We start from the raw sequence: 22,887 nt of genomic DNA on the forward strand, positions 1-22,887 counted from the left end.
GAAGTGGAAAATCTGTGAATTTTACTTCAAAACAGTGGCTGCCTTGTTCTTGCTCTATGCTAATAGCCTTAACTTATACCATTTAAACGAACTTTTTTAGCCTTGTATTAAACTGCAGCCTTGTTTGTGACTGAAGCAGCTAATTGTATAAATTAGATTACCGCAGTTATTTATATGGTTAGGTTACCTATGTATATTTTGCTTGGTATAAAAGATAGTTAATGCCCGGTTACTTAAACATTTAAATTCATGAACATACTGCAGTAAAATTACCAACATTGCAACAATAAAAATGACGTCATTTTCGGCTGTAGGTGGTGGAGTGGAACTTCAAGATGAAGGCAGTGTATCTGGGCCTGATGGTGCGTCGTGTCATACAGGCCCAGCAGGGCCTCGTCAAGGGAGACGACAGGGATTACTATGGCAACAAGAGACTTGAGCTAGCCGGGTCACTGATATCACTGCTGTTTGAAGACCTCTTCAAGAAGTTTAATACTGAGGTGAGGGAGTCTGGTTTGATGTCAGTGTGGATTGCACAGGCTAATCTGGGACAAAACTATACGCACTCGTCTTAAGCTCTTTTTCCCAGAACATGGCTCATATTACCATGAAGTTGAGTTGTAAACCTATTTATTTTAGCTTAATTGCATCGAAAGCCTCAGGCCTATTGATAGGCTCTCGAGTCCGAGAAGTTTAACACAGAGAAGATTAATAGAGAAGTCATGGTTACTGTTTTATCATAACAGATTGATCCCTGACGAGGATGATATTGGCATAGGGAAGGACAAGCTTGCCAAAGCTTTCCAGCCCAGATTATCTGAGTCAGATTTCAATATTTTATTAAAGACAGCAACCATGTATTATTTTTGTTGTGCACTTTTCTATGCTATTAAATGTGTTATTAGAAAACTTTTCAGTATTACACAATATGCAAATGAGACCGCCTAATGACTTGTACGTGGATCAATGTGTATTGATATATTACACATTCAAAAAAGTTCTAGATTAAGTCATTAATGATAACATTTTAGCACATAGTTAATTAATAAACAAAAAATAATTACAGCTAGAAAGTGGTTCTTGAAGTGAGATTAAGCATAATTAAATTGATGTTACTTCATTTTATCTGTTAACACATACAAACAGACGTCTGCAGTCTTCATGAAAAGTTGAGTCGTGTTCTGAGAAAACTGGGCATAATGCATGTTTGTAAAGTGTCGTCCCAGATTAGCCTGTGTTGTCCGCACAGGCTAATCAGGGACGACACTTTCCGCTTTTATGACAATTTTCGTTTAAATGAAGTCTTTTCTTAGCAAAAATCCAATTTAGGCGAAAAGTGTCGTCCCTGATTAGCCTGTGTGGACTGCTCAGGCTAATCTGGGACGACACTTTACGCACATGCATTATGCCCAGTTTTCTCAGAACGGGTCTCAGTTGGGTTCAAATGTTTTAAATGTAAACACAAAACAAAAGCACAAAATATCGAATCATAGATTTTAAATTAGAACCAGTTGAGTACTTCACAAGTGAGTCTTTCATTCCCGTGCAATGCCCTTACATTTAGAATGTTTATACAGATGATTTAACTTTATGGGGAAATGATTAGTGCATTTTTAGCTCATCTATTTTTTGAAAAAAAAAAGAGCTATTGTCATCACCTTGGCGTCGGTGTCGGCGTCGGCGTCCGGTTAAGTTTTGCGTTTAGGTCCACTTTTCTCAGAAAGTATCAATGCTATTGCATTCAAACTTGGTACACTTACTTACTATCATGAGGAGACTGGGCAGGCAAAGTTAGATAACTCTGGCGTGCATTTTGACAGAATTATGTGCCCTTTTTATGCTTAGAAAATTGAAAATTTTGATTAAGTTTTGTGTTTAGGTCCATTTTATTCCGTAAGTATCAAAGCTATTGCTTTCATACTTGCAACACTTACTAACTATCATAAGGGGACTGTGCAGGCAAAGTAATGTAACTCTGACTGGCATTTTGACAGAATTACGTGCCCTTTTTATACTTAGAAAATTGAAAATTTGGTTAAGTTTTGTGTTTAGGTCCACTTTATTCCTAAAGTATCAAAGCTATTGCTTTCATACTTGCAACACTTACTAACTATCTTTAGTGGACTGTGCAGGCAAAGTTATGTAACTCTGACTGGCATTTTGACGGAATTATGGGCCCTTATACTTGAAAATTTGGTTAAGTTTTGTGTTTTGGTCCACTTTACCCCTAAAGTATCATAGATATTGCTTTCATACTTGGAACACTCGCAAACTATCATAAGGGGACAGTAAAGGACAAGTTGCATAACTCTGGTTGTCATTTTTACGGAATTATGGCCCTTTTTTGACTTAGTAACTTTGAATATATGGTAACATTTTGTGTTTAGATCCACTTTACTTCTAAAGTATCAAGGCTATTGCTTTTAAACTTCAAATACTTTCATGCTATCATGAGGGTACTGTACCTGGCAAGTTGAATTTTACCTTGACCTTTGAATGGCCTTGACTCTCAAGGTCAAATTATTAAATTTTGCTAAAATTGCCATAACTTCTTTATTTATGATTAGATTCGATTGATACTTTGACAAAACAACTCTTACCTGACATACCACAATAGACTCCACCCAAACCATCCCCCACGCCCCCCCAAATCTCCCCTCCCCCCCGAATCCCCCCTCAATCCCCCCCCCCCATTTTTTATTTTTTTTAATTAAAGATCATCTCACAAATGACCACCACGACCTCACACTTTACCCCCCCCCCACCCCCCACCCCCAAAAATAATGTTTATGCCCCCGGTAGGGTGGCATATAGCAGTTGAATTGTCCGTTAGTATGTCAGTCAGTCTGTCCGTCCGTCCGAAAAAAACTTAAACATTGGCCATAACTTTTTCACTTTTGAAGATAGCAACTTGATATTTGGCATGCATGTGTATCTCATGGAGCTGCACATTTTGAGTTGTGAAAGGTCAAGGTCATCCTTCAAGTCAAATGTAAAATTAAGGGTGTCTGTCCGTCCGAAAACTTTAACATTGGCCATAACTTTTTCAATATTGAAGATAGCAACTTGATATTTGGCATGCATGTGTATCTCATGGAGCTGAACATTTTGAGTGGTGAAAGGTCAAGGTCATCCTTTAAGGTCAAATGTCAAATATATGGCGTCTGTCCGTCCGAAAACTTTAACATTGGCCATAACTTTTTTGATATTGAAGATAGCAACTTGATATTTGGCATGCATGTGTATCTCATGAAGCTGCACATTTTGAGTGGTGGAGGTTCAAGGTCAAGGTCATCCTTCAAGGTAAAAAAAAAAAAAAATCAAAGCGGCGTTCTCATGAAGCTGCTCATTTTGAGTGGTGGAAGTTCAAGATCAAGGTCATCCTTCAAGGTCAAGGTCGTCCTTCAAGGTCACAGGTCATTTTTTTATGTGAAAATTTCAAAGCGGCGTTCTCATGAAGCTGCACATTTTAAGTGGTGGAAGTTCAAGGTCAAGGTCATTCTTCAAGGTCAGGGTCATCCTTCAAGGTCAAAGGTAAAAAAATAAATATTTCAAAGCGGCGTTATCATGAAGCTGCACATTTTGAGTGGTCGAAGTTCAAGGTCAAGGTCATCGTTCAAGGTCAAGGTCATCCTTCAAGGTCAAAGGTAAATTATTTATTTTTTTTAAATTGAAAGCGACGTTATCATGAAGCTGCACATTTTGAGTGGTGGAAGTTCAAGGTCAAGGTCATCCTTCAAAGTAAAAAAAAAGTGTGCAGTTATTAAGATACCTATCAGTTTCATGACGTAGATATATTGCGAAACTCAAAGTTGCGAGAAATTAATGGCTTCAAGCAACATCAAAAACTCAATTGTGTAGTACAAAAGATGTGTTACACTGTCGCAAACACAGAGAAAATAATGGTTTTAAAATGATTGAAACATTATCACAGTGGATTATTGTGGAATGTGGATTTTAAGGTAAGACTTCAATTATGCATTTAAACATGCACATGATCTATCTTTTACAGTAAATTGTTAAGATTGGAATTGTTGAACAAAACATTTTCTAACTTATTCAGGTACTTTTTTAAGATGTGAATTGTTTGAACTATTGGCTTATTTTTTCGTCAGAAATCATGATGTCCCTCTTTCATCAACGCTTTTTACACCTGTGATCCTAATCCTTGTTTTGTTTACTTTTGAATTAAATTCTTACAAAAAATAGTTTCAAGTGGGATTGACTTAAGAACCAGTCAACACTGCATGTTAACTTCATACATGTGTATGTAGGCGAGTCTGTAATTGTGTTATCAGATGCTTACATAACACACAAAGTAACAGACAGTTGTTATTGGGTCGTTGTCATGACAGTTGCATAATAAAATGTTTTAAATAGTTGTGTTGTCATTTACGTGTCTGTATGGTCTGTGTAAAATATCAAGATTTGTTAACATATGTGTATGTTTGTTTAAGAAATTTAACACATTAAAAAGAATTGACCTGAAAAGATTTAGATTTTCTTTTCCTGTCTTTGTTAAGTATTGACCTATTTTTTAAGTTCCCTTAATGTATAATTGTATCCAAAAGAAATATGTTGCATTGTGTTTGATAATCATCAAGTAACATATTTAGTAGGTTATAAGTTACTTAAGGATAATTGAGATCGTCCTACACAGAATTCTCTGTTTAATACTTGACGATTATCACACTCTGGTACAGTATGCCCTCCCAAATATCACCAATCTTTTTGGGAACAAATGAAAATAATATGTAATAAAATTGATGTGTCTAATAACAATTCTTATTTTCCTTTCTTGATGTTTTCAAATCTGTTTACTGTAATATGTTAATATTAATGAAATAGTTATATGGTTTACATTTATGTTGTTTTTATATGGGCCTCCAAAACTGGGCTAAATACATGCTTGTTAAGTGTCGACCCTGCTTATCAGGGAGAAAAGTGGATTTTTTGTAAGAAGAGACTTTCTTTATTTAACATCAATTTCCAGAAGAGCCAAAAGTGGCAACCCTTATAAACCTGTGCAGACTGCACAGGCTTAATTGGGACGACTATTTAAGCACAAACATGAAGCCCAGTGTTCCCAGTGAGAGCCTCATGTTATAAATGGTGTTTACAGCTGAAGAAGATAGCAGATGTAACGATCCCCAAACCCAGAGCGGCCCAGTTTGACATCGTGAAGCATATGCGTCAGGACCAGATTACCAACGGCCTTGTACAGGCAATATCTACAGTATGTTAGAAAGGAGAAATAGATCTCTATTTTCTTCCTGATTGCTTTTCCATTCTGGCTTAATACTTGACTTGAGACCTGACAGCTATAGTGAGCTTTAATTCTTGCTTTCATCATGTTTGCATTCATAAAATAAATGTTATCAAATAAACGTTTGTTAATTTATGCACATTAGCTTCACAGCAAACAGCAGTTGCACCAGGAGCTCATCTTTAAGACTGTTCTAAGTTTCCTGTCTTCCATAACTTTGCAATATGTGTATGGACTTTAAAATAAATGGGGCTAAAATGCAATCCATCAGAAGGAGACAGGACTCATGTAAAACTTTTCTCCTTACCTCAAAGATCAAGGTCGCTCCTAGAGGCCAAAGGTAAAATTGGTCATAAAACAGCTTGTCTGGTCTTTGACTTTGTGATCCATCATGAAATTTAAAAATAACTTACCACAAATGACTACATGAGTCGAGAGAGTATGGCATGTCTGATTGCCTTAATGGTCAAGGTCATACTTAGACAACAAAGGTCAAATTGGGTCATAAACAGTCTGTTTGTGATATGGAAGTTTGAGAATAAGAAATGTATCCACATCTGTTCTCTGTGGACACATGTTTTCTTGATGCAGACTGTCAAAAAAGATTTTTTTCCCACTTACCATTACAGAAAAAATGCTCAAGTGTTGTTTCCCATACCATATTTGATAATTTAATACATAAAATAGCACATTTTTCTGAAAATTTCTAAATGGACTCTACACATTGTATGTACCTTCCATGCAAAATACACTTTTTCACACATTAAAGTGATATAGAAGAGATAATGTATAAAATAAAATATGAAACCATATGAACCTGGCTCTAGGAAATGGGCCTTAATGCATGTGCGTAAAGTGTCGTCCAGAATTAGCATGTGCAGTCTGCACTGTGGACTGCGCAGGCTACTCTGGCACAACACTACGCACATGCATTAAGCCCTGTTTACCCAGAGCGTGGGTCACTATAGCTAGTTCTTCTCCCCAGGGTAACTGGACGATCAAGCGATTCAAGATGGACCGTGCAGGTGTCACTCAGGTCCTCACACGCCTCTCCTACATCTCAGCACTTGGCATGATGACCAGGATCTCGTCACAGGTAAAACGTCGGCAACAACAAATTCAGCCGCGCTTTGAAAACCCTGGAAGTCCACACAGGCTAATCAGGATCGACACTTTCCGCCTAAACTGAATTTTTGCTAAGAAGATACTTCATTTAAAGGGAAAATACAATGAAATCGGAAAGTGTCACGCCTGATTAGGCTAATATGGGACAACACATTTTGCACACGCATTAAGCTCCATTTTCATAGAGGGTGTTATTTTTGTGCAACTGGTATGTAAAAAATGCGAGTTAAGTGTATTATCTCTTCAAGTACTATTGTCTTGGTTTTGTGATTAAAGACACTCCAGAGGTAAATAAAGAAAATTTGCAACTTTATTTGTGTAAATGTCATTGAAGGAAACTGCATATTTTGATGACAAACACTTGTAGATATAAGTGAAAGTTAAATTATACTGCCTCCAAAGTATGTTTGTCATTGTAAAGATTTGTATTTATACATTGAGTGAATTCAGTCGTAGTAAATGCTGTGTGATAATGTTACATAAAATGCATATAGTGATTTGTGCCCGGATTTCTTTTATTTTTCCAGTTATTGGAAGATGTTTCAACATTGTTATTAATGAATTGTTATGTGTTACAGTTTGAAAAGACGCGTAAAGTGAGTGGACCCAGGTCCCTACAGCCCTCACAGTGGGGTATGCTGTGCCCGTCTGACACACCAGAAGGGGAGGTAACATACACACAACCTAGTTGGTCTAGTTTTACAAACCTGCTTATGTTACCAGTTACAGAATAGGTAAACTTTCTAGCATATAAGGTTGTGCATGTGTGATTTTTATCCTCTTTCATTAGAAATGACAAAAGTTATACCCCGTTTTTTCAACCTAGAATTTACACAAACTTGTCAGCAGAAGTTCTTCTGCACTTTTCAACGTACAAAATTTAAACTTGAAAACTTTAAGAGATTGTTTCTTATGATAAGAATTTTGATATTTATGTATCGCACTGCATTAGAAATTACAAAAGTTATGCCCCTTTACAGCTAAGTATTTCCAAAACCTTATTGCTGCTATTGACTCACATCTTAGAAACTGGAACATCCAAATGTGTTATATTTGGTATGTAACATTATATACTGGCCAACTACATAGTTTCATCAAATAATTATCCTTTGGTCATAAATGCAGACACATTTGGGAACAAATTATAATATAGAATTATCAAGCAACAAAACTTTTGTAGAATATTTTGCTCTGAAACCACAAGGTTGTATCGTGGTTCTCTACAAACTTTAAAAGTAATATCTATGTTCAAAAGTTAAAAAAGAGCCAAGCCCAATGTTTGCATGTGTCTAAAGTGTCATCTCAGTATAGCCTGTGCAGTCTGCACAGGCTAATCAGGGACAACATGCTCTGCCTTTATGGAATTTTTATTTTAAAGGAAGTCCCATTTAAACAAAAATCCAGTTAAGGTGGAAAGCATTTTCCCTGATTAGCATCTGCAGAGAGCTTAGGCTATCCTGGGATGACACTACTCTTGTGCATAAGGCCCAGATTTCCATTAACGAGGCTCACACGAGTCCTTGTTTCAGGCTTGTGGGCTTGTAAAGAACCTTGCCTTGATGACCCACATCACCACAGACCATGACGAGGGTCCGATCATCCGCCTGGCGTTCAACCTCGGCGTGGAAGACATCCAGCTACTGAGTGGCGCTGAAATCACCAGCAAATACGTCTTCACTGTGTTCCTTAATGGTGAGTATTTTCATTATCAAGCAGTGGTTTTATTTCACAACTTTCAGAATGGGTCCTGTTTTCATGAAATTGTTTTAAAAAAAATGCTTGCTGAAATGTTGTTTAACTGGAAAGTAGTTTGTTTAAAAATTCAAAAGGAATGTATAATCAGAGTGGTGTAAAGAATATTGTATATACCATTTGATACAACATTATTGAGCTGAGCAAGGATTTACCTAAGTAAGGTATATGGGTATCAAACAGATTTTCAAAACTTATTGAACACGCAGGGAAATTGAAAGAAACTGTTGTTTGCAGGTAATATTCTTGGTGTCATCCGTAACTACAAGCGCCTGGTGAGGACCTTTAGACTGATGAGGCGTGCAGGCTACATCAATGAGTTTGTCTCCATCTGCCCAAACATGTCCCACAGATGTGTGTACATATCCTCAGATGCTGGCAGAGTCTGTAGGTATGTATATACCGGCGTTGGTTAAACCACTTTACCACTCAGATACGCACTGTGGCATGTTTGTAATCCCTTGAAAATCAAATTAAATTGAACACCTTTCTCAATAAAGGTTCATTTCCACCCCTTAGATACTGATGAGCAGCAAACAGGATAAAACCCTTAACAGTCTTGGAGTTACATTAGACTAGCAAACAGTATGCAAATTAAACATGACAATCAAGAGACAATACTGATGCAATTTCACTTTTAATAAAAATCTACAAACAACATACATCCCAAATACATGCATACTCCAAGTGCAAGAATTTATGAATACAAATTTTGACCCTCAAAAATATTGTTTATATGGTATTTTGGAATGATTCATGCATAAATACTCAACTACACTCATTTTTAGCTCATCTATTTTTTGAAAAAAAATTATGAGCTATTGTCATCACCTTGGCATCAATGCGGCGTCGGCGTTGGCGTCCGGTTAAGTTTTGCGTTTAGGTCCACTTTTCTCAGAAAGTATCAATGCTATTGCATTCAAACTTGGTACACTTACTTACTATCATGAGAGGACTGGGCAGGCAAAGTTAGATAACTCTGGCATGCAATTTGACAGAATTATGTGCCCTTTTTATACTTAGAAAATTGAAAATTTTGGTTAAGTTTTGCGTTTAGGTCCACTTTTCTCAGAAAGTATCAATGCTATTGCATTCAAACTTGGAACACTTACTTACTATCATGAGGGGACTGGGCAGGCAAAGTTAGATAACTCTGGCGTGCATTTTGACAGAATTATGTGCCCTTTTTATACTTAGAAAATTGAAAATTTTGGTTAAGTTTTGTGTTTAGGTCCATTTTATTCCGTAAGTATCAAAGCTATTGCTTTCATACTTGCAACACTTACTAACTATCATAAGCGGACTGTGCAGGCAAAGTAATGTAACTCTGACTGGCATTTTGACAGAATTATGTGCCCTTTTTATACTTAGAGCATTGAAAATTTGGTTAAGTTTTGTGTTTAGGTCCACTTTATTCCTACAGTATCAAAGCTATTGCTTTCATACTTGCAACACTTATTAACTATCATAAGGGGACTGTGCAGGCAAAGTTATGTAACTCTGACTGGCATTTGGACGGAATTATGGGTCCTTTATACTTAGAAAATTTTGTTAAGTTTTGTGTTTTGGTCCACTTTACCCCTAAAGTATCATAGATATTGCTTTCATACTTGGAACACTCGCAAATTATCATAAGGGTACAGTAAAAGGACAAGTTGCATAACTCTGGTTGTCATTTTTACGGAATTATGGCCCTTTTTTGACTTAGTAACTTTGAATATATGGTTAAATTTTGTGTTTCGATCCACATTACTTCTTAACTATTAAGGCTATTGCTTTCAAACTTCAAATACTTTTATGCTATCATGAAGTTCCTGTACCTGGCAAGTTGAATTTTACCTTGACCTTTGAATGACCTTGACTCTCAAGGTCAAATTATTAAATATTGCTAAAATTGCCATAACTTCTTTATTTATGATTAGATTTGATTGATACTTTGACAAAACTACTCTTACCTGACATACCACAATAGACTCCACCCAAACCATCCCCCGTGCCCCCCCCCCCGAACCCCCCCCCCCCCCTATTTTTTTTTTTTTTTTTTTTTTTAAGATCATCTCACAAATGACCACCATACCATCACACTATATCCCCCACCCCACCCCCCCAAATTATTTTATTTGAAACTGATAAAAACATAAAGATTTATTTTTATTATTTTATGTTTGAAATACCGTCCAACCATCGCACCGTAGAATCCCCCCCCCCCCCTCCCCCCACCCGAATCCAACCCCCCCCATATTTTTTTTTTTTTTTTTTTTTTTTTTTAAGATCATCTCACAAATGACCACCACACCCTCACACTATACTCCCCCACCCCACCCTCCCAAATTTCTTTTTTTTGAAACGGTTAAAAAACACAAATTTTTAATTTTATTAATTTATGTTTGAACCCCCCCCCCCTCGCATTTTTGGAAAATAATGTAATAAATGTCCTCACCCCCACACTATACACCCCTCTTCACTCCACCCCTCCCTCCTTTGTGATTGAAAATGAGAGTCCCTTCACCTTTAAAAAGAAAATAGATGAGCGGTCTGCACCCGCAAGGCGGTGCTCTTGTTTGATACTTAGGCCCAGAAGATAATTATGCATTTATTTCCCTTTGTTACAAATTTGACATTTCCATCGTCAATTAAGATCTTTGGAACTAATATGGGTACGCCAATTAACATTAAGCGTTTGATGCAGCTTCTTTTATCAAAGGGTCATGTGCATATAGATAGTCCTTGACCATTGATCTCTCACAGTATAATTGTTATTTTATTAGTTATTGTATTTATTCACTTGTTTTCTTTTCCCCTTTTTACATTGAACTCGTCTATAGACATTGCACATAAGTGGGATGCATAGATCAGTTTACTCAAACTGGGAAAATGGGGCTTAATGCATTTGTGAAAAGTGTTGTCCCAACTTTGCCTGTGCAAATGTCACAGGCTAATCAGGGACTAGACTTTCTGCTTTTAAAGTAATTTTCTTTAAATGAAGTCCCTTCGTAGCAAAAGTCCAGTTATGTATTTTCTGCCAACTGCACAGGCTAATCTGGATTTCCGTTACAGACATGCATTAAACCCCATTTTCTCAGAATGATGCCCATATCATTAAAACTGTTCTATGCCTCCCAATAATGTGCATCATTTAAAGATGGGTTCATGTGAAACATGGTCAGACTCATATTGTTCATTTCAGGCCGTACATCATCGTGACAAAGTGCAAACCCCTGGTGACCAACCAGCACATTCAGGAGCTCAACCAGGGCTTCCGCTGCTTTGAAGATTTCCTTAAGGAGGGCCTCGTGGAGTATCTCGACGTCAATGAGGAGAACGACTGCCTCATTGCTCTCTATGAGAAGGAGATCACACCGTGAGTGGAGTGAGGGTAAAGTGTTGCCCAGATTAGCCTGTGCAGTCTACACAGACTTATCAGGGACGACAATTTACCGTTTATCAAAATGGTATTTTTCCTTTAAAGGAAGTCTCTTCTAAATGAAAATCTATTTTAGGCAGAAAGTGTCCTGCCTGATTAGATTGTGGGGACTTAAATGGCTAATCTTGGAAGATTAGTTTGTGGGGACTTCACTGGCTAACCTGGGAAGACAGGGGAGACAACTGCATTAAGCCTGGTTTTTCCAGAGTGCGGCTTATATAAATATATAGGGTCTGGTGGAGTGTCTAAAGGTAAATGCGAAAATGACTGACTCATAGCTTTCTATGAGAATGAGATCATGTGGCATGCATGTGTGTCCTGAAACTGGGTGGACTTTTGGATTTTCAGCTCGGCTGTTTCGAAGCAAACCTTAACATTGGCTCTAAAATCAAAGATTTTTTCCACCTACACCTTTGAAACTTCTTATATAGATGCACCTTGATGAGTTCTACATGCCACATCCATTTTTGGGTCACTAGGTCAAAGGTCAAAGTCACTGTGACCTCTAAACAAAATAAAAAAATTCTGACAAGCTTTTATTTTTTCAAAACTGCACCCCCAACCGAGCGTTGGCACCCATTATACAGTGCTCTTGTGTATATTTTCAACTATTTTTATATTTAAGTACAAAATTATATATCTTTTTGTACTATTTTATATATATTATTTGATTTTATGGTCTCAACTTTTTTTAAATGTCTGAGTAGGTATTGCTTAAATATATACCACTGAACAAATTTAACATGTACAGTCCAACCTGCCCGAGCGACCGCCTGTGAATAGCGACCAGTTGTCAATAACGACCACATTGATTTCCCCCGGAACGATTTCACTATATTCTGTACCTGCGAATAACGCCCACCTGCCAACAACGACCAGCGACCGCAATTTTACATTCCTAAAGTCGAATTTGATAGCTAACAACGACCACGTCAATGACCAGCGACCACCATTTTACATTCCCAAAAGTCGAGTGACTAACAAAATCGTTTTAATTATCATAATATAACGTTTCATAACGAATAATTTAGATTTGACAAAACAGCAAACACTAACTTATTAATACAATGACAATATATTTTTTGAAGGATTTTCTATTAAACTTTGAACGTTGTCATCGGTTTGCAAAAAAAATAATCTTGTATTCCTTGAAAGAGGCTTACAACGACCACTTCAGTCATAACAATTAACGATTTCACAACTGTCAATAAAACAATGACCGCCATAATGCTGTGATAGTCATGTGATAAACATCTTACCAGTGCACTGGTCGGTCGCTATGGAGATATTGGCAAGTAACAGTTTACTCGATAGCTGTTTCTTTTGTTTATTTAACACACATTGCTAATTGGTAGCCACCTGCTTCTTTTATGCATTTGGCAGTTTGACTAAGGTGTAAGAAGTTGCCTTTTTTATTTTATTGGCTCGCGATTATTTATATACTAATTGCCGAAAATACCAAGCGTTTGGGGCTTATATCAACTTATAAAGGAAATTTACGTTTTTTTTACAATTACGATGCAAATTGTACACTTACGATTTAAATTCATTCCTTTCTTAAATTTCTCCGTGATACGACGCGCATAGATGATAGATAAGTAAATTGTCAGTTAAAGTTAACCATTATGGCATCCAAGCGTTAGTTCGTTTGTTAGTTTATGTTTGGAAATTGAAATAATACATGTAAATATAAAACACAATTGTGATTTCAATCCTTTTTTACATTACACATGCTTTAGAATTCACACATTTAAACAATAGAGCACATACATCATACGGTACCTGTTAAAAGCCTACTAGCATATTTTGCAAAGTTTCAATCGACCCTGCGAATAAAGACCACCTGTGAACAAAGACCACAACGACCAAATCCCTCGAGTGGTCGTTATTGGCAGGTTGGACTGTAGTTTATTTAAAAGGAAACAATTAAGGCCATACTTATTGACAGAAATTAAGGCAGTGACCAATTTGTGTAGAATAATTGCCCTTATATATTTTTTCTATTATGTATACTTCAAAATAATGAGTTAAATATTAAACATATTACCAAGTATTTTACAAACTTTAACAGGTTTGCTTCCTTGTTGTGTAGGTGACTGTAAAGAGCGAAATTTTTACCTTGATCTTTGCAGAGTTATGGCCCATTGAGATTTTTAGCCTCGTTGTAGGAAAGCTGTGCTTTATCCATGTGCATAAAGTGTTGTCCCAGATTAGCCTTTGCAAACATCTGTGAGGAAAGTTTCTGCTCAAACTTGATTTATATTTATTATAGACTTCCTTTAACCCTTTCCCACTCAGAAGCAAAGTGAAAATGGCTATGTGCAAACAGCATAAAACCACAACAGCCTGCGAGTAACTCGCAGTCTGTTCAGGTTTTATGCTGTTTGCTGCCCATCAGTATCTAAGGGTCGAAAATGAAGCTTTTAACACTGAAATCTAGTAAGAAAGGTCTTTAATTAAATTTAACTTTCTAAGAGACTACAAATGCGTAAAAATACGTTTCTAAGTGGTAATGGGTTAAAAGAAATTGTTGTCCCTGATTTGCCTTTGCCGATTGCACAAAATAATCTGGGACAACACTTAACACACATGCATTGAGCCCAGCTTTCCCAGAACAATTCTCATTTTCCCTCTCTACTGCCTGTCACAGGTCCACAACTCACCTGGAGATTGAGCCATTCACCATCCTGGGCGTGTGTGCAGGCCTGATCCCCTACCCCCACCACAACCAGTCCCCACGCAACACATACCAGTGTGCTATGGGCAAACAAGCCATGGGTGAGTGTGCAGTCTTTACGGTTATTTTGCAGAGCAAATTGCCCAATTAATTTCTCATAGCACAATAGCCCAACTATGCACTTAAGAGTCCAACCTATATTACTCATACTAATGATAGCGTGAGCTTAATGTTTTGGTTAGGATAAAATCTCCGAATCACTACACATGTTTTCCTGCTACAGGTATTCAACTGACGTTTCACACCTGTTTTCTGGGTCATTGTGTGAGGTCACCTCCATAACTCTGAACTGCAGTTTGGCAGAAATATCCCCTTTTTGTAATGAGAACATTGGTTTATGTAAACATGTAACATCTCCAAATTACTGTTTCTACTACTGTTAATAAATTGAAACCTCAAATATGTGCCCAGGATCATTGTGTTATATCACAAACCATGTTCCATAACTCTGACCTGCAATTTAGCAGAATTATGTTACTTCTTACACTTAGAGAATTGGTAAAGGCAAAACTTGCATCATCTCCTTATCAGTGTTTCTACCACAGTTATTCAATTAAAACTTCACGCATGTGTTCTTCTTCATTGTGTGAGGTCATTGTCCAAGTTCCATAACTCTGACCTACAATTAAGCAGTATTAAATTTATTCCCCTTTTTGTACTAAGAAAATTAGTTTATGTAAACATGTAACATTTCAAAATCACTGTATTTACTACAGGTATTCAACTGAAACTTCACACACGTGTTTGGGATCATGGTGTGAGGTCACCTTTGAAGTTCAACATTTCTGACCTGCAATTATTGACTGTAAATTATCTGACATTTTATTTCACAACACTATTTACAACAATTTAGCCCTGTTGCTCTTATCTGTTGACACTTTGATCATGCGTTTTTACAACCAAATTAAGGTCATAAAACCTGGCACACAAATGCCTTTAAGCAATTGACCATTTTATTTGTGTTATCGGGTGAATAATGATGTATACTGATTGAATAAAATGGTTTCACCCAACAGCTAAAGGAAAGCATATCTTAAAGTAATTTATACTGTACGCTGTGGTATGTTACAAGCACATGCTATTCTTCATGGAAACAATTGACACTTTACAGATTGCATACCTGTATCGGATCATCAATCTAATATTATTTTAGTGTCTCTAACTTTGGAATACCTGTAGTTTTTATGTTCCCCACCACTATAGTGGGGGACATATTGTTTTTGCCCTGTCTGTTGGTTTGTGTGTTTGTTTGTTTGTTTGTTTGCCCCAACTTTAACATTTGCAATAACTTTTGCAATATTCAAGATAGCAACTTGATATTTGGCATGCATGTGTATCTCATAGAGCTGCACATTTTGAGTGGTGAAAGGTCAAGGTCATCCTTCAAGGTCAAAGGTCAAATATATGGATCAAAATCGCTCATTTAATGAATACTTTTGTAATATTGAAGATAGCAACTTGATATTTGGCATGCATATGTATCTCATGGAGCTGCACTTTTTGAGTGGTGAAAGGTCAAGGTCATCCTTCAAGGTCAAAGGTCAAATATTTAGCTTCAAAGCGGCGCAAAAGGGGACATATTGTTTCTGACAAACACATATCTTGTTTTCTCTAAATATTCGGACATCTGTATTTAAAAAAAATTGTATCTAAATATTTGGTCTCGAAAAAAAATAAAATTAAGTGTCCAAAAACTTAGATTAGTTATGATATGTTTTTTTTAGCTCATCTATTTTTTGAAAATAAATTATGAGCTATTGTCATCACCTTGGCTTCGGCGTTGGCGTCAGGTCCAGTTAAGTTTTGCGTTTAGGTCCACTTTTCTCAGAAAGTGTCAATGCTATTGCATTCAAACTTGGTACACTTACTAACTATCATTAGGGGACTGGGCAGGCAAAGTGAGATAACTCTGGCGTGCATTTTGACAGAATTATGTGCCCTTTTTATACTTTGAAAATTGAAAATTTTGGTTAAGTTCTGTGCTGCATGTTTAGGTCCATTTTATTCCTTAAGTATCAAAGCTATTGCTTTCATACTTGCAACACTTACTAACTATCATAAGGGGACTGTGCAGGCAAAGTTATGTAAATCTGACTGGCATTTTGACAGAATTATGTGCCCTTTTTATACTTAGAAAATTGAAAATTTTGGTTAAGTTTTGTGTTTAGGTCCATTTTATTCCTAAAGTATCAAAGCTATTGCTTTCATACTTGCAACACTTATTAACTATCATAAGCGGACTGTGCAGGCAAAGTTATGTAACTCTGACTGGCATTTGGACGGAATTATGGGCCCTTTATACTTTGAAAATTGAAAATTTGGTTAAGTTTTGTGTTTTGGTCCACGTTACCCCGAAAGTATCATAGATATTGCTTTCATACTTGGAACACTCACAAACTATCATAAGGGTACAGTAAAAGGACAAGTTGCATAACTCTGGTTGTCATTTTTACGGAATTATGGCCCTTTTTTGACTTAGTAACTTTGAATATATGGTTAAATTTTGTGTTTCGATCCACTTTACTTCTAAAGTATCAAGGCTATTGCTTTCAAGCTTCAAATACTTATATGCTATCATGAGGTTACTGTACCTGACAAGTTGAATTTTACCTTGACCTTTGAATGACCTTGACTCTCAAGGTCAAATTATTAAATTTTGCTAATATTGCCATAAATTCTTTATTTATGATTAGATTTGATTGATACTTTGACAAAACTACTCTTACCTGACATACCACAATAGACTCCACCCAAACTATCCCCCGTGCCCTCCCCCCCCCCCCCCGAATCCTCCCCCCCCCTAAATTTTTTTATTTTTTTTAATCGGTAAGATCTTCTCACAAACGACCACCACACCCTCACACTTTACCCCCCCCCCCACCCCACCCCCCCCCCCCCAATTTTTTTTTTTTTTGAAATGGTTAAAAAACACAAATATTTAGTTTTATTATTTTATGTTTGAAATACCGTCCAACCATCGCACCCAAGAATCCCATTCCCCCCACCCTCCCCCCCACCCCCGAATTTTTTTAAATTTTTTTTGCATTTTTTTTTCGCATTTTTGGAAGATAATGTAATAAATGTCCACACCCCCACACTATACACCCCTCTTCACTCCACCCCTCCCTCCTTTGTGATTGAAATTGAGAGTCCCTTCACCTTTAAAAAGAAAATAGATGAGCGGTCTGCACCCGCAAGGCGGTGCTCTTGTTATAATGAACAAGAAAATAATCTTTATTGTGTTAAGTCAAGTTGCTTAATTATCAGTGACATGTTTATCACATGGCTTTTCATGCTTCTATTTGTTAATTGCCTTGCATATGTACTGTCACACTGTGTTATACTCACGGAACCAATGCAACGACCCTGTACTTTGACACTCTTGTATTTGCAGGCACTATTGCTTACAACCAGAGGAACCGTATCGACACCTTGATGTACCTTCTGTGCTACCCCCAGGCTCCCCTAGTCAAGACAAAGGCAGGTGTTCTTCTCATGACTTAAAAGGGTCCATACAGAATATCTGACCAAAAATATATCACCAAATTCCATGTGAAATAAACTGTTTAATACAAAATCTAACAATATGCTTATGTCATTAGTAATTTTCTATGACAAATTGTTACAACTACATAAATACTGAAATAAGTGGTTTGAATAAACAAACTGAGTAAGTATCAAACCTGTTATTTGGTTATAAGAAGACATCACTCTTACCCAGTATATATAGAGGAGACTAGGTCGGTGACGAATAAAGCCAAGTTTATTTTGCGAGGCTTAGAAAATCTGAACCACTAGCCTTGGCCAGTGGTTCAGATTTTTGGGCCGAGCAAAATAAACTTTGCTTTATTCAGCACCGACCTAGTATTCTATTTATCCCATTAATTTTCTTAGTTGTCAAAGATTTCTTTAAAAATAGAATAGGAAAATAGAACTACACGAAAAATCCCAAAGTTATTTAAAGCAAACATCGTTTATTTTATTTATTCGAGTCTATTACATTACAAGAAGATCAGGCACTAACCTGTTTTTCTGTTTATCATACCTCTACGTCCCCGATTTTAAAGAAATAATAAAAAATATACTAAAAAAATGCAGCTTTAGCGGGAAAGAATATGACTGGTCGTTGGACGCATTAATAATGACGTAATGAGTACGCGCACTTAATATTTGTAAAAAAAAGTGTTTTTGCTATTTGTGTTGCATTTTGTGTTTAAAATATTACATCTTGGTATCAAATTGTTTGTTTTGTTGAATCTGATTCGATTTTACTGAGAATGATTACTTTTTAGTTGATTCCGAGTAATATGACCATTACTGATGTAAGAGTCCGCCGCGAGTGACAGCTATATTTCAGCATTGCCGAAATAAAGGAAAATATATTCCACAGTGCTTTATTTCGACAATGCACGTCTGATGATTGGATAAAAAACATTTGTGTTTGCAGACAATAGAGTTGATCAACTTTGACAAGCTCCCTGCAGGCCAGAATGCCACAGTGGCCGTGATGTCATACAGTGGATATGATATAGAGGATGCATTGGTCATCAATAAGGCATCATTAGACAGAGGTATTATACTTAACCCTTTCCCACTCAGAAGCTTGAAATGGCTATGTACAAACAGCATAAATAGATAATACATGGTTGGTGCGGAGATGGAGAAAGTTGATCTGGTGAGGCTTAGAAAAAGAAAATAGGGCGAGCTTTAGCGAAGTTGTATCTAGATGATGTGTAGGTCACGTTCGAACATGGGCCATGCAGGGTAAAAAACCAGGTCACGGGGTCACTTAGTGCATTTTAAACATTGAGCATGGTGTCTGCTGTTTTTTTTTAAGACAACATGCAAAATATTCTATGTCAATGCGGCATGTGGGGGTATTCGTCACGTCTGTGACAAAGCTCTAGTTATAGCATGATATAACATTTTGAACATAATAATATTGGCTTAAATAACTCATTATGTAGTTTAGTTCCCTGCAGTTTAAATCTACACAAAATGTGACATGAGAAAGTCTCTATTTTCCTGCAGGTTTTGGCCGTTGTTTGGTGTACAAGAAGCAGCAGGCCACGCTGCGACGCTATGCCAACCAGACCTTCGACAAGGTGATGGGACCAATGGTGGACGCAGCTACACGCAAACCTGTCTGGAGACATTCTGCACTGGACTCGGATGGGATCTGTGCTCCTGGTACTAAGGACATTACCTGAGCCTTGGTCTGGGAAAATGGGGCTTAATGCATGTGCGTAAAGTGTTGTCCCTGAGCAGCCTGTGCAGTCCGTTTAAAGGAAGTCTTTCCTAAGCAAAAATCTAGTTAATGAGGAAAGTGTCGTCGCTACTTTGCCAGTGCAGACTTTACAAACTTATCTGAGACTAAACTTTACCCACATGCATTTAACTCCATTTTCACAGAGCCAGGCTTTTTTTTATGCCACTTCAATCTCTTAGTTCTTTTGGGTTTCCACTCTCAAACTCAACATGTTTTCATCTTATCTTCACCAAACTTTCTGTTAATGTTTATTTACAGTATAAAACAAGCAGTCAAAGCTCACTAGGCAGTTTGGAACGATGTACTTGGATTCCTCAAATTATTGCTTTTCGATGATTTTTGCTCTTGAACTGAAATAGATTTCTTCTGATTTTCACCAAGCTTTCTGAAAATGGTTGTAAGCATAAAACAAAGGCCAAGTACCAGTACAAGAACCAGCAAAATCCCAACGGATACTTGAGGGTTATTGCCCTTGTACTTGCTATGATTTCACCTCTCTTGCTCAACCTTTTTTAATTGTATCCTACAACTTTCAGTAAATGTTTATTAGCATAAAATTATATCATTTACATGTGAGATGATTGAAAACAAGCAGGTGTTTATAACTTACAGGTGAGATGATTGAAAACAAGCAGGTGTTTATCTCTTGCAAGTTAGATGAATGAGAACAAGCAAGTGTTTATCACTTACAGGTAAGATGGTTGAGAACAAGCAGGTGTTTATAACTTACAGGTGAGATGATTGAGAACAAGCAGGTGTTTATCTCTTGCAGGTGAGATGATTGAGAACAAGCAGGTGTTTATCACTTACAGGTGAGATGATTGAGAAAAAGTATGTGTTAATCTCTTTCAGGTGAGATGATTGAGAACAAGCAGGTGTTTATCAACAAGTGGATGCCTACGATGACCAACAGTCCCCTGCAGTCTTCCGCTGATGCAGAGAAGCAGACTGACTATCGGGAAGTACCAATAACGTACGTACACGTTTCAGCATTGTTCTGGGATAACTGGGTTTAATGCATGTGCTTAAAGTGTTGTCCCAGATTGGCGTGTGCAGTGCACATGCAGTGCACATGGGCTTATCAGGGACAAAACTTTCTGCTTTCATGGAATTTTTATGCCCCCACATCGAATGATCGGGGGTATATTGTGTTTGGCCTGTCTTTGTGTCTGTCTGTCAGTCTGTCCCAAAACTTTAACCTTTTTAAAGTTTTGCGATAACTTTTGCAATATTGAAGATAGCAACTTGATATTTGGCATGCATGTGTATTACATGGAACTGCACATTTTGAGTGGTGCAAGGTCAACGTCATCCTTCAAGGTCAAAGGTCACATATATGGCTTCAAAGCGGAGCTGTAGAGGGCATTGCGTTTCTGTCAAACACATCTCTTGTTCATTTAAAGGTCTCTTTAAACGAATATCCAGTCTAGACAGAAAGTAGCGTTATGACACTTTGCATACATTTTCCCAGAAGTCTCATAAAATAAAAAAATCCTTGCATGTTGGAAAACATTGGTACCTTTATTGGACAGTTCTGTTTTACGACTAGAGAAATAGCTTTTGCACACACTAAATATATAATTTTTTGCCTCATAAACAAAGTTGAATCGCGTTCGTATAAATATTAATCTGACCGAAGGGATTATTCATATAATCACATTTGCTGTGTAATGGAATCTTACCTCAGCAGTACAAAACATCATTTTATATTGTCAATATTTGAGTGAGGTGCGACATAAAATCGTTCTGTTGCTACACGTTAATAATATTGATATGTATACAAGACATGCTTTTTTTATATATAAGTCGTGTTCTGAGAAAACTGGGCATAATGCTTGTGCGTAAAGTGTCATCCCAGATTAGCCTGTGCACAGGCTAATCAGGGACGGTACTTTCCACTTTTATGACATTTTTCGTTTAAATGTAGTTTCTTCTTAGCAAAAATCCAATTTAGGCGGAAAGTGTCGTCCCTGATTAACCTGTGCGGACTGCACAGGCTAATTTGGGACGACACTTTACGCACATGCATTATGCCCAGTTTTCTCAGAACATGAATCATATTTATATAATACATGTAATGATTTGTAATAGACAACACTACCATTGCCTTAACAATCTGCAATTTAACAATCGATTCATGCAGACAGGTGCTTGGCTTTGTCTGTTCATAAGGGACTTTAATGTTCATCTTGTTAAGTTGATTTTGTAATATTATTCATTCTAGTTGATAGCATGTCTCTTAATAGAAATCAAAGATGACAGCTCATTTATTGCTTGGTCATGATATAAATTGACTGATTTTTCATGCAAGCTTCAAACTGGGTCATCACTCTTAAAGTATTTTTTTACATAATTATTCTTGAACAAATCAGAACATTTGTTTCAAAAATATGTTGATCAGTTGTGGTAAAATAAAATAAAAATGTGAGAACTAGGTTTGAAAAGGTTGAACACATTTAATTTAGAAGATTTAAATTTGAGATTTAGTGGATCTTAGCTTAAGTGTCAGGTTACGTTAATTGTGACTGTGCATATGTTTACCACCTACCTTGATCCTGAATGTGTATAATTTATTCTGCCCCTTTTTAATCCAACTTCTTTTAACCCTTTCCTGTTAAAAAGCAAAGCAAAACTGGCTATATGCAACCAGCATAAAACCAGAACAGCAGTCTGTTCAGATTTTGTCCTGTTTGCTGCTCATTAGTACCATAGGGCTAGAAATGATGTGTTTACAATTTGAACTTTACAATTTCAATGTAGTAAGAAAAGTCTTTCATTTAATTGTATTTTTAAAGGGACTTCAAACAAGTCAATGTGCCTATGTGAGTGGTTAAGGGTCAAGTTTATTGGAACTATGCATAGTTTCAACGATGACCTTGATCAAAATTTATTTTAAAAAATCGAACTCTTTTTGTTCAAACTTCTTTTCAATGTCACATGACTATCGCATGCCTGTGCCAGGTACAAGGGTTCTGTCCCCTCGTATGTTGAGAAGGTGATGATCACCTCCAACTCGGAGGAACCTTTTCTCGTGAAGATCCTCCTGCGGCAGACGCGACGACCAGAGATCGGTGACAAGTTCAGCAGCAGACATGGCCAGAAGGGGTGAACACTTGATATCCATGACAACATACGAGCAGCGCTCTGGAAAATCAGGGCTTACTGCATATGCATAAAGTGTTGTCCAAGTTTAGCCTGCGCAGTCCGCACAGGCTAATATGGGACAACACTTTACGCTGTTACTGAAATATTTGTTTAAAGGAAGTTTCTTTTCATTGAAAAGGCGGAAAGTGTTTTTCCCTGATTAGCATGTG

At 37.0% G+C, this 22,887-nt stretch overlaps 1 protein-coding gene across 1 annotated transcript in view; it reads left to right on the forward strand.

Annotated features, from left to right (window-relative positions):
* The window catches only part of LOC127854244 (DNA-directed RNA polymerase III subunit RPC2-like), a 53,543-nt gene that overhangs the window by 11,205 nt on the left and 19,451 nt on the right, over positions 1-22,887 (forward strand). The window contains exons 10-22 of the mRNA XM_052389263.1: positions 315-500; positions 5,123-5,236; positions 6,252-6,362; positions 6,970-7,059; positions 7,921-8,083; positions 8,381-8,534; positions 11,331-11,504; positions 14,218-14,345; positions 17,699-17,784; positions 18,752-18,875; positions 19,336-19,494; positions 20,426-20,546; positions 22,535-22,678. Of these exons, the coding sequence (XP_052245223.1) occupies positions 315-500; positions 5,123-5,236; positions 6,252-6,362; positions 6,970-7,059; positions 7,921-8,083; positions 8,381-8,534; positions 11,331-11,504; positions 14,218-14,345; positions 17,699-17,784; positions 18,752-18,875; positions 19,336-19,494; positions 20,426-20,546; positions 22,535-22,678 (1,754 nt within the window). The remainder of the gene's footprint in view (positions 1-314; positions 501-5,122; positions 5,237-6,251; positions 6,363-6,969; positions 7,060-7,920; positions 8,084-8,380; positions 8,535-11,330; positions 11,505-14,217; positions 14,346-17,698; positions 17,785-18,751; positions 18,876-19,335; positions 19,495-20,425; positions 20,547-22,534; positions 22,679-22,887) is intronic.

This window comes from Dreissena polymorpha, chromosome 12 (assembly GCF_020536995.1).
Source record: "Dreissena polymorpha isolate Duluth1 chromosome 12, UMN_Dpol_1.0, whole genome shotgun sequence".
NCBI lineage: Eukaryota > Metazoa > Mollusca > Bivalvia > Myida > Dreissenidae > Dreissena > Dreissena polymorpha.